Raw genomic sequence first — 11,446 nt, forward strand, 5'->3', positions numbered from 1 at the left:
TGGCTACAACTGCGAGCCCTCGGAGCCACCGTGAGCATAGCCACCTTTGGATTTCATCTGGGCCTGTACAAGATCCACCTGAAGACAGAAGAGAGTGGATGTTGCTCTCTGTGTGGAAAGACGTTGCGATGATTGACAGCGAGTCAGACCGATGGCAGGCCCAGGCCCATGTCCCCCGAGCCCACGTGTGTGGTGTGGACAAAGTTGGTCGGCTCCCCGATCATGGAGCGGTCGATGCGTCGCCGCCGCTTCTGAACTCAAGACCACAAACGTGGCAGTCAGTGTTGCTGGGGTGTGAGAGCCGTGAAGCGGGACACTCACCGGCTGAGGCTGCTCAGCGATGCAGCAGCTGAAACACACCCAGAACTCAGTCATTCTGAGGACCGCCACGAGGCCACAGCAGCAGTTTCCTCCCACAGCTCAGATGACTTGTATCCTCCCTCTTCTAGTTCAGGGTGAGCGCTTCCTCAAAACCATCAACGCAGACAACATGCATGTGCAAAAGCCCACGTGAGCGCGCGCACACACACACACCGCCGGTCTCCTGGTGCAGGATGCTGCAGACACAGTTCCCCCAAGATCCTGTGGGACAGATGAGAAACGACAAATGAACTAGCACCATTTATGAGTTATGAGGCACCGAAATAGTAGCTGCACCCACTAAAGTAAAGAAGGAAAAAAGGTGGTGTTCACACAGCAGCCTCACTGGTCTATAGGCCGTGGGTGCAGTGGTGCTGTCTGCGCTGTATAAAGGTGCTTTTCCACTGAGGCGTCACCCTTTCAAGACCATGATGACATCAATGAACATCAAAATCACCATTCAGATTCAATTTTAAAAAATAAGGACAATGGTGTAACTGTGCGCGACCCTGTTCTGGACGGCACAGAGGGAAATCCATCCAGCTCTGTCTTCGCTAAAGGCTTAGTTCCAGTTTTACCACCAAGACGGACAAACAGGATGCAAGCACTGTGTTGCTAAGATGAAGAACACAAAGGTGCGGCTTGTGGTTGGGACTCGGGCTGAAGCGTATGGAGAGGATGTCACATCTGGATATAGGATGCCAGATCCGCTGACATCAAGATGATGCAGGACGGCCAAGATCAGCTGCTGATGACGGAGACAAACAGGAGCGTCGACTAAGAACGTCGCATTTCTCTCAGAACGTCCACCGTGTCAATATTTCACGGACATGGCTTGGTTAGTCTCAAGAGATGAACCCAAGTGTGTCGTCTCCCTGACGGGAGCTTCCCTCACATGGAGCCCAACAATTAGGCATGTCAGCCTGCTCATGAACCAGCACGGCTCACGTGCCGACCAGTCTCTCAGGCAGTCTGTGTGGACTGGACCACCAAAGCAGCCATACTTTATATACTAAATAACAGTTTACAATTCAAGTGTGTTTTTGGAATGAACTGTTGTTGAATAATAGCATGGGAATTGTTTTATGCTTCTCATCGTCTATTGTATCTCGGGCTGAACCGACTATCAGACACCATCAGAGCAGCAAATCAATAAAACCACTTTTTGAGCAACTAAAATGCAAAAGGCACTCACCACTATACAACTGTGATCTATGCACGACGCCACAATCAGAAGAGTCACGTTTTCATTACGCCAAATGGAAAATGTGTGGCCAAAGCTGAATAACATTTTGAATGCAGAATATCCTTAAATTGTTGAGAACATACTTACATGCATGTTTGTCAAAGAAGGTTCATGTTTAGATGATAGACTTGGCTTTTCAAATAATAATAACACAATTTCTCATGATATAACAGGCCGCTAATGTAAACAGAAGACTCCAGACAGTTTGGTTGAACTCTGAATGCAAACAGCAATTCTATTATCGCTCTTCAACGGCTTAAAGAACCTGAAAACTTCAACACTGTATGCAGACTTTGGATCACACTGATCGCACTGAAGCGTCATCATGGCGACGGACAGAACCAGTGCTTAATACTTGACTTGACTTGGTCAACAAACAAATGATCAATAAAGAGGACGCGTGTGAGACATGGGTCGGTAAGTCAAAATAATGTCCACTGGTGTTGAACCGCTCCTGACTCCAGCCGACCAGGCAGTGAGCCGGGTGTTGTCACCAGTGACACTGTGAGATTGGGGGAGTGGCTTGCAGAATTACCGAGGCCTGTCGAAGTTAAAAGCGCGTCGACTCTCGTCGGTCTCATACTTTCGACGTGCGATAACACGCACGTGTAACCACCACTGTCTGCTTCCACGCGGACGCATTTTGGATGAGCGTCCGGAAATGTTGAGACGACAGCGGAGATGCTGGTGAGCTGGTCTCTTGATTGTCAGCTGTTGTTTTAAAGTCACGCCTGGTGCCTCTTTTGACAAGGCTAGTTATTTGTAATGATTGTGGTTAATGCAAAAAGTGTAATTAACTTGCGATTCATCACAAGTTAACTAAGGCTCTGGTGCGATTAATGGCGCTAAAAATGTAAACCATTGATTGATCCATAAACTGAACACATGGCTGGTGTTTGACACATACACTTTCCATTTGTGTCCGTCCACCTGTCCATGGCAGCCCACAGCTGACTAAGCACCAGGATGGTCGGTGACCAGTCGACCAATCTCGGGTGGACCGAGCAGGTCCGTCTGTTGCTCGCGGCGCACAATACTAGCAGGTTGGTTTAAAGAGACATCAGCTCCACCTGGAGTTCAAGGGTCCTGTGCTTGGGGCTGGGCAGAGCGCTGCGTGACGCAGGCCGAACCAGGAACCAGGAAGATCCGTCTGCACACTGGCTGGACTCTGCGACGCGTGGTGCCACATTACTTAAGGAGAACGCGGATCGTAGTGAGCGGCCAAGTCGTCATGTGAAGGGACATTCCGGAGAGCGAATCCAATCCTCTACGAGGCTCACAGTGTCCCGCTGCTGGAGCAGGCGACGTCGACACCATCAACTGCAGCCTAACGGGAGGTTCGAGCACCGATCCACCTATGCGAACCAGCGCCCGTCTTCCGCCGACCTCAACAGCACCGACAGCTTCGCTGTGGGCGTCCGCTAGCCTTCACTGACAGCTAGCTAGCATGCTAACATTAGCCGTTTCCGACTTCCCTGCTGGCCTCAAAAGTGGCGAAAAACACGCAGACGTCCGTCCAGTCGGACTCCCGCTGGTCAAGTGGCACAAAGTTTGGACCATGTGTACCAACACGAACGGTACTTACGCGCCAGGCGAGAGTTTTCTTTCGTGTTCCGTCGCTCGCTGAGTCCGAAGCTCGACAGCTCCTGCAGCACAATCAGGAAGAGCCACGCCTTCCGCTGACGTCACGCCGCTTCCGCTCTCTGCGCTTCCGGCTGGAGACACGTTGTTTCGCTCGCTCCACGTCTCCATCGAGGATGAGGCCCCTCACAGAAGAGGAGACCAAGACGCTGTTTGAGAAGCTGTCCAAATAGTAAGTTCCGTCCTCGCGCCGCTGCGAATGAAGCCGATGAGCGGGATGGCTAGAAGATGGCGAGCGTGCGTGTCGCGGTGCCACCGGGGCTGCACCTGGGTGAGCGCTTCACCAGCTTCACCAGGGGTCAGGAGACCGTGTGCCTGCAGTACCGTTGTCCGCGTTTACACCGCATCACTCGCCTGTTTCACTCGTTTCCGGTGGTGCCGTTGCTCCTCCACTTTGTACACACACGCGCGCGCGGCTCGCTGTCCCTGTGGGGACATTGTGAGGTTTCTCATTGACATCACCCTTTCCCCAGCCTCCCACACTTAACCATCCAAAACACCAGGCTGGACTGAACCTGGACTCTGAGCCAAACTAACAGCCACTGATACTGACCCAGCTGTCAAACTGAGGCCTGACACAGTGAGGACCGGCCAAGACAAACTCACCCAGGTCCTCACAAGGCCAGACATACACACACACAGAGATTCGTACTACTGAAAGTTCTGTTGTAGCTCATGAACAAAGCGACGGTGAAGTAAATGGTTTTCCAGGTAGGTTAACATCGAAGCCAAAACAAGCAGTGAGGAGAAGTGGCAGGTGTTGAAACGTTCTCTCAGCACACAAACACACGCCATTTGAATGCTTTGTCTTTTGGTCGTTACAGTATCGGGGAAAATATCAAGCTTCTCGTGGACCGACCCGATGGAACGTTTTGCTTCCGACTTCACAACAACCGTGTTTACTACATGAGGTGAGATTGAGAGAGGCCGCCTCCACGGCTGAGCTCCTGTCTGCTGTCTCGTGTCGCGTCTCCGCAGAGACGTGGGCACGAGGGGAAGCGTCTGCTTTTCACCCTGAACAGGAAATAATCCTGCTGTTTCTGCAGTGAGAAGATTCTGAAATTGGCCACCAACATTTCACGGGACAAACTGGTGTCAGTGGGTACATGTTTTGGGAAGTTTACCAAAACCAACAAGTTCCGGCTGCATGTGACGTCTCTGGATTTCCTGGCTCCTTACGCTAAGGTGAGTGCCACTGATGTGTGGTGTCTGGTCCGTTTGCACCTAACAGTTTGACTCTGTTGGTGCAAACTAAAGCTAAAGCCCCGGAGCCAAAGTAAATCATCAGAATTTCATTCAGTTCAAGGTTTGGGTCAAACCTGGAGCCGAGCAGTCCTTCCTCTATGGGAACCACGTGCTGAAATCTGGACTGGGCCGGATCACGGAGAACACCATGCAGTATCAGGGAGTAGTGGTCTACTCCATGGCTGACGTTCCTCTGGTGGGTATTTTCAGGATCCGTGTCCTCTTGGTGTTCCAGTGCCGTCTTCATCTTGTCAACCTCTCCCCCTTCCTTTCATCCTCATGTCGTGCATGAGCCCTCTCCCTTTCTTTCCATCCCTAAAATTGAGTCGGTCCTCCCCGGTGGACTCATTTCTAGTCCTGTTCCTCCTCATCGCTCCCAGTGAGAACTTCACTTGAACCCAAACATCATGGCACATCTCAGCACTGGCCTGTAGAGCTTCTCACCTCACCGTAACTGCCACTCTTCTTTCACAGCTCACCCCACTCTGCCTACACTCTCCACCTCTTTTTATCTGTCCATCACTGTCTGACTGATCCCAACTATTTCTAGTGCGTGGACAGCCTCGCACCTACCTAATTCCAGGGGTGTTCATTTCCCTCCCAAGTCGGATAGGAACATGCAAAAGTACTGCTCAACACATGACAGCTGAGGATTCTTGTCTCCAGGGCTTTGGGGTTGCAGCCAAGTCGACCCAGGAGTGCCGGCGTGTGGATCCCATGGCCATCGTTGTATTCCACCAGGCTGATGTGGGCGAGTTCATCAGATGCGAGGACACGCTGACGTAACCCTGTTGAGCTTGTTTCGGATGGTGTGAGCGGATGGGTGTGTAGCAGAACCCTGGATCCTCACCGGACAGCGCCATGAAGGACTCTGGCTCGGGACTGCATTGTGATGATGGCAAAGCTGATGGAAGGTCAATGAATTCACCGTGAACACATGAGCTCTGTGATGTTGGTCAGGGTTCGAGGCGCCTCTGGTTTCTTTGCATTTTATTTTCAGTGAGCAATGCAAATCTGTGCCATATTGCTTTAGACGCTTGGAATGTGTGTACAGCAACACAAGTTCCGGAATGAATTCATGATTCTGTTTTTGAAAAAATAAAAGGCTTCACTGATCTTCTGCATTTGTAAAGTGAGTGACATCTCGATCAGACCATGTTGAGTTTCTTCATGGTCCGCCATCGGTCTTTCAGGTTGACGTTGGTGCGGTTTTTGAAACCATAGTACGACAGAATCTTGCTCCACTTGCCCTCCCCAAACTTCTTCACGCCCTCTCGTAACCAGGCCGTCTCTTCTGCTGTCCACCTCTGTTGAGAGCACAAATGGACCATGCTGTGACGCCGCTTCAGCACTCTTCAAACACGTCGACCTATTGTACGGGCACATTGTGCCTCAAAGATCCACTGATGTTGCGAATATACGCGCTTTTGCTCAACATTCCATTACTTGAAGAAAGAAAGTTCACTTCAGGAAAGGGATCTGTGAGTTTGCCGGGACGTTGAACACATGCTTGAGTAGGGATCTCTCTTCCACGGCAGCGTGTCGACGTTCTTACCTTCTTGAATCCTGCTGTGAAGCTGTTGTCCGAGCCTGTGAAGACAGAAAACATGCGGAGATGCGTGGCAGAGTTGGAGGTGCTCGCTGACAAACGTCTTACGAGAGTCTTGCCTGAAGACGGACTCCTCCTCAGGCCACGTTTCTTTGCTTTCTTTGGCATTCTTCATCAGCTGCTGCCTGCAACCAAACCAGGTTGGACAAAAACGACTTCAATGTCCACATTCTAGTTCCTGACAGATCACTCACCACACAAGCCAAGTAGAAGACAGAAAATAGCACCCTCACCATTTGGAGGTTGAAGGGCTGCTCTGGCTTTCGGGGTCCTTCAGAGGTGTGGAATGCTGACGGCTCACAGGAAACGAGTCGGTGAAACTGTCCTCAGCAGAATCCGAGTGTTGGGACACTCCATCGGTCTCCCTGCGGGCGGGACACAAACCTCCATATCCAGGCTCGAAGACGATCAAGTTCTCCCTTACTTCTCAGTATGTTGCACTGGACTGTCTGAAGAGGTGCAGCACGCGGCCTCTTCACGTTCTGGCGGGCTTCGAGAACGCCCATTGGTTTTTCTGTGGGGACAGACCAGAAAAATAAAGCACAACTGACAACCAACATGCTGCCGTTCAGTTGGAACTGCCGAAATATCGGACGCTGAGGCCACTGACCTGGGACGCTTCCTGGACGCAGCAACATCGTCCTCGGCTGAGGTGGCACTTTTGCGTTTGTCTAGGAGCGGTGAGACCACAGCGCTGCTCTCATGCTCAGACTCGGTCGTCTGACACACTGATGTTCCAGGTCTCCTCAGAGGCGAGTCGAATGGAGGGGGGGTACGTGTCTCTGTCTTGGGCAACACGTGGGACGGTGTCTGAGGGTTCTCTGGCAGGGACGGAGGTTGTGAACACTGGTGGACCTGCTCCTCTTCAGCCGCCAGCTCTTCAGAGGGCGACAGTCGTAAAGACAAAGACTGCTCGCTTTCCACCTCCTCCTCCAGCTGGGCAAAGGTGATATGGTTTGTTCCTGCAGCCAGAGAACTGTAGGCCTTTTCCAGCCGTGACCTCTGGATTATTCCATGTTTACTGGAAACGGAACAGGAGACCAGTGGGAAGATGCACACAACAGCAACACAGACAACAGTGGGCTATGATCATCAACCAAAGATCCTATGTGGGCATAGACGGTACGGCACTTTCATATTCTCTGAGCTGGGAGGCTTCATATTGAGCACTTGGACATCAGAGATCTTGGATCAGATGCTGAAATCATGGTCAGCCTCTGTGTTTACCACAGTTTGGAGACTTCATTGTGTTCATCCCAACAGAGTGGCGCCAGCCCAACAGCTCAGCAGACAATAGCCCTTACATTGTTTTAGCATCAGAACAAGGGACAGGATTAACCTCTGACCGACGCCGTTGACGGGAAACAAGTGTATAGAAAGAAACGTTCATCTCATCTTTGACTTCTGTTTGACTACAAATATCTTCTAGACCATTTATGCAGTATTTCAATAAATAGCACCAGATTTGTCATCTGGTATGAGGCCAAGCATGTGGCACAAATTTCATTTTCATGCAGGGCAGATTTGCCATCAAGCAGAAAAACATCTGCGTGTTGACATGCACGTTTACTATTTAGAATCAGTCAGGTGTTTCATCTACCAGTCATCACATGAGTGGAACAAAAGCAGCAACTTACTAGTTGGCAACGGACGGCGCAGACAAGCGGACCTCTCCGAGCCTCCGGTTCAGTTCTGTAGCTGCCTGGAACACAGACGTCAGCGTTGGCACTGAGCAAGAAGGTCAACATAACCGTGGCGGACAAAGGCTTTCGGACAACTTTCACATGTGACACGCTCAAATTCCAGCTGCAAAATACAGACACACTTTTTACCCCCCCAAGAACGCAAAGTAAAATGATCATCACGTTCATATTTAGTGGTCCTGCCATTAGCACAAAGCAGATCAAGTGCTGCAACACAAAACAACAGCTGAACCTCGGAGGCGCCGCTGCAGGACACATGTAGGCCAGAGTCACTTCACAAGCGGCAGCTGATTTCAGGCTCCACGCAAACACGCGCGTTCGCGTCTTCTGGACTTGGCGAGCAGTGGGATTCCCAACCACTTAAAGGTGTTGACCAGATCACAGATCGCAACATTCAACTCTCAAATCCACTGAAATCCACTCTGGTGAAGAGAGAGGTCAATTCGTCATTCGCCCACTAGCACTCGTGTCGCATTTCAGAGAACTCCCTGCAGGCTGTTCCATCAAGAAACCCCATCTGAAAGCCAGGAAGCGAAGCTCAGCGCTGGTATAGCATGGTCATTAGAGCAGTCCCGGCACTTTTCCAGGTACGACCAGCCGAACACAGCATCACCTCATGTGCAAAGTGACATGAATCCGGGAAGGTTTCGAAAGCACGACGTGTGGACATTGTTCACATGTCACTGTGAGAGCAAAAGAGAAATCCCAGCAGACTGCTCGTCATGCTATTTATGTGTCTATGGTCGTAGTCTGAAGTGCTGAGTGATTCCCATGAGGTTGTTTGTGTTGTGCATTTTGTTATACTCATAATCCATCGCTCAACAAAGTGGTTCCTGCAACATCCATCCATCCAAGTCCGCGACAAAAGGTGACGCACAAAACAGCAGGAATATATGTGGGTTAACGGACGCCACGACAGAGCGACCTCATCCTCCGTCGCTGGTCTCTTGAAACGCATCTGGCAGTCCAGCCCCCCTCACGTGACTGAGTAGAGATCTGCTCAGCTTCAGCTGCACATTGAAAACTACACCAGCTGCACTGTATCTTTAGCTGCAGCCATCTTATCATGGTGACGGGCGCCGCGTCCATGTGAGCGCTAAACATTCCAGGATCGGATCCCGACTCCAGTCTATAACTGCAGTAATGAAGAGGTTCATGTGATTCATCACTCACCTTGTATAAAAAAGGAGGAGAAAATGTCCACACCTTCTCACAGAAGGCCAACATTTGACAATGGAAGTCCTCAAAGTCAATGTTTTCATCCACATGCTGCCCCTCGGTCCGTGAACTGATCAGACTCAAGAAATGGGACTTCTGGACACGGAGCAAAGGTCAGGTCAAACAGGGTGGCACATTTAAGTGTGCGTGCGTGCGTGTCCTTACGTCTGAACCATTTGAGAAGTATGTGTGAACCATCTCCTGAGCTCGGTCCAGTTCCATGTTCTTCATGTAAAGCCTGACGATCTAAAGCAAAGCAGAGATGTCGAGTCTCGTATCTCCAGTTAAAGTAGGAGAACAGACAGGACGACGTACTGTCTTCTGGATCGAGGTGCGGACGTCCTGCAAGTCCTGTGGTGAAAGCTCGCTCGTCTGGCAAATGTTGTCCAGCAACATTAACGCAGTTTCCAGGGGGGTAACGGAGCCTGAAAAGAAAGAAGAACACAACTTCAGTTTCCATGTGCATCATTTTATATTGCCTAGATTACGCCCCCAGTTCTCCTCCCGACAGTTGCCCGAGCAAATATGCTGCGATGTGGAATGACATGGCAGTTTCACAATAGTGCGCACACCGAGGAACCCTCAGCCATGATGCAGTCACATGCTCACCAAGCTTCCCTCCATCGTTTATTGAGGACAGAAACTGCAAAACTAAAACCTTCTGGGGCGGAGCATCTGTCGACAGGCCAGCACGTGCCAAGAAATCTGCAGGGAACAAATGGAGGAGGGTTACAATCCACATATCGTTGATGTAACCACCAGCGCAGTCAAGCTATACACACAACGTTTCCCTCACACACCATACATCACACTCTGGTGACTCTCGTCAATCCTCACCGTCACGTGGCTTGTACCATACCGGCCGTATATTCAAGGTTAGAAAGTGTATCTTTTAAGGAACAGCTCCAGACAGCCAGGAGGCCTGAGCAGTACAATTAGACAATAAAGGGTGTGTAGTTGGTGAAAGGCCTGATGGTGTGTGGCTTGTACGGTCCACCATGCCGCTGCAGGACACCTGAGGGCGAGCTGCCCCAGCTGACAGCCGGGACAGTCCCGCTTCCGGGTGTCTTCCCTTTAGCAGCTCCACAGCCAACACCAAGAAACACCGCCCCAATACCACACGACAGGAACCGCGGCCATCAGCACCGCGCGTCACACACCGAGCACTGTGCCAGAAGGCAGAGGAGGAGCACAGGTCGGAAGGGAACACCCCGCAGCCGCATCGCACTCGCTGTGACTCAGGCGGGACGTGACAACAGCTGGAGGTCAGACGACGCCAGGCTCCGTGAGCGACGCGACACCTGTGGCTGGAGCCTGGATACTCACTCGTCAGGAAGTCCTTCACCGTGCTGAACTCCGAAAACCGCCCCCTTTTAAATGAGTCAAAGGCCAGAAAACAATAATAGTCGACGATCCAACGAGTCACAACTTTCTCCACCTGCGTACGATCGGACGCCATGTTCCCTGGGCAGAAGACTGAGGGCTGGCGGGAAACAAATCAACCAGCGACTTTCTTCTTCGCGGTTGTCTGCGCGCTGTTTCCGCTGAAACGCCCCCAGCGGGCGGGAGAGGCATCGCACCGTCGTCAGCGCTGAAACTGAGCCGCGTCTCGGTTCCGTGAGCTGTAAACAGAAGACGGCAGCTCGTTCCGAGCGGATCATGAGCGAGTCTGCTCAGACGTCTTCGTGTTGTGACGTTCCCGACACGCTGCTGTCTGCATTTTGTAAAGTATATTTGACCTGTCAAACGACTCACAAGGCCGCGCCTTTTTCACAACCACACATTCTGTTGGGAAATCCATGGCCATCCAAGTGAAACGCGTCGGGGATGTGAACATGTGCACCAGTCCGCAGCAGCAAAGCGGAGGAGCATTGCACTGTATCGCAGTGCGTCTGATGCATTCATGTGAATGTTTTTTTTCAGGCGTCATCTACCAACTATATTGTGCGATTCACGCTTTTTTACACCGAGTAATTCGGCAAAGTGAACTTTAATTGACTTGAATTCCAAAGTGCAACTTCCAGATCACAACTTTTGAACATATTTGACAACTCACGATCGGCTGTTGTGTTTGCGTTGTTGACCTCGTCATCACTCATGACAAGAGGTCGTCGCCTCAAATGGTTTCCACTTGCCTTCCCATTTCCAAGTCTGTTGAAACCCATTCAAACTATGAGAAGAAGCAGCGGCCGTGGCACCGTTCAGAAACGTCGGTCAGTGAGTACGGAAGATGGCCAAAACTTCAGGTGAGTCTGATAAAGCCACCGCGCGCCCCAGTGAAACTGGCACCCACGGGCACCGACCCCGGAAAGGAGGACCAAGAGTCAGCAGCCTGAAGTGATCAGCAGCTCGGATCACAGAGCAGGTGAACGCCACACAGAGTTCCAGCAGCAGACGCCGCTCTTGTCAGCCAGTCAGGCCTTC

The 11,446-nt window shown here is 51.2% G+C and overlaps 2 protein-coding genes across 3 annotated transcripts; one reads left to right on the forward strand and one right to left on the reverse strand.

The window, feature by feature from the left end:
• Window positions 1-373: 373 nt before the first annotated feature.
• terfa (telomeric repeat binding factor a) lies at window positions 374-10,545 on the reverse strand. 2 transcript variants are annotated; one of them, XM_053864424.1, is made up of 13 exons: window positions 10,349-10,545; window positions 9,632-9,727; window positions 9,338-9,447; window positions 9,188-9,268; window positions 8,978-9,118; window positions 7,739-7,803; window positions 6,712-7,122; window positions 6,526-6,615; window positions 6,335-6,466; window positions 6,150-6,226; window positions 6,048-6,082; window positions 3,192-5,799; window positions 374-582 (listed from the first exon to the last, which is right to left on the reverse strand). In XM_053864424.1, the coding sequence occupies exons 1-12, from the start codon at window positions 10,479-10,481 to the stop codon at window positions 5,641-5,643; spliced, it is 1,530 nt and encodes a 509-aa protein (XP_053720399.1). In that variant the 5' UTR covers window positions 10,482-10,545; the 3' UTR covers window positions 374-582; window positions 3,192-5,640. The 2 variants fall into 2 exon arrangements, with proteins under 2 accessions (XP_053720399.1, XP_053720400.1); XM_053864425.1 differs by lacking the exon at window positions 9,632-9,727.
• Window positions 3,250-5,601, forward strand: nip7 (NIP7 nucleolar pre-rRNA processing protein). Its single transcript, XM_053864429.1, has 5 exons — window positions 3,250-3,419; window positions 4,072-4,158; window positions 4,294-4,432; window positions 4,548-4,688; window positions 5,159-5,601. The coding sequence occupies exons 1-5, from the start codon at window positions 3,364-3,366 to the stop codon at window positions 5,276-5,278; spliced, it is 543 nt and encodes a 180-aa protein (XP_053720404.1). The 5' UTR covers window positions 3,250-3,363; the 3' UTR covers window positions 5,279-5,601.
• Window positions 10,546-11,446: the final 901 nt, after the last annotated feature.

This window comes from Synchiropus splendidus, chromosome 5 (genome assembly GCF_027744825.2).
Source record: "Synchiropus splendidus isolate RoL2022-P1 chromosome 5, RoL_Sspl_1.0, whole genome shotgun sequence".
Taxonomy (NCBI): domain Eukaryota; kingdom Metazoa; phylum Chordata; class Actinopteri; order Syngnathiformes; family Callionymidae; genus Synchiropus; species Synchiropus splendidus.

Coding starts and splice junctions, on each gene's coding strand:
- nip7 (XM_053864429.1), top strand. CDS start 3,364: ATGAGGCCCCTCACAGAAGAGGAGACCAAGACGCTGTTTGAGAAGCTG. Junction 3,420..4,071: donor TTTGAGAAGCTGTCCAAATA/GTAAGTTCCGTC, acceptor TGGTCGTTACAG/TATCGGGGAAAATATCAAGC. Junction 4,689..5,158: donor CCATGGCTGACGTTCCTCTG/GTGGGTATTTTC, acceptor TCTTGTCTCCAG/GGCTTTGGGGTTGCAGCCAA.
- terfa (XM_053864424.1), bottom strand. CDS start 10,481: ATGGCGTCCGATCGTACGCAGGTGGAGAAAGTTGTGACTCGTTGGATC. Junction 9,269..9,337: donor GCACCTCGATCCAGAAGACA/GTACGTCGTCCT, acceptor GCTTTGCTTTAG/ATCGTCAGGCTTTACATGAA. Junction 6,083..6,149: donor CGTCTTCAGGCAAGACTCTC/GTAAGACGTTTG, acceptor CTGTCTTCACAG/GCTCGGACAACAGCTTCACA.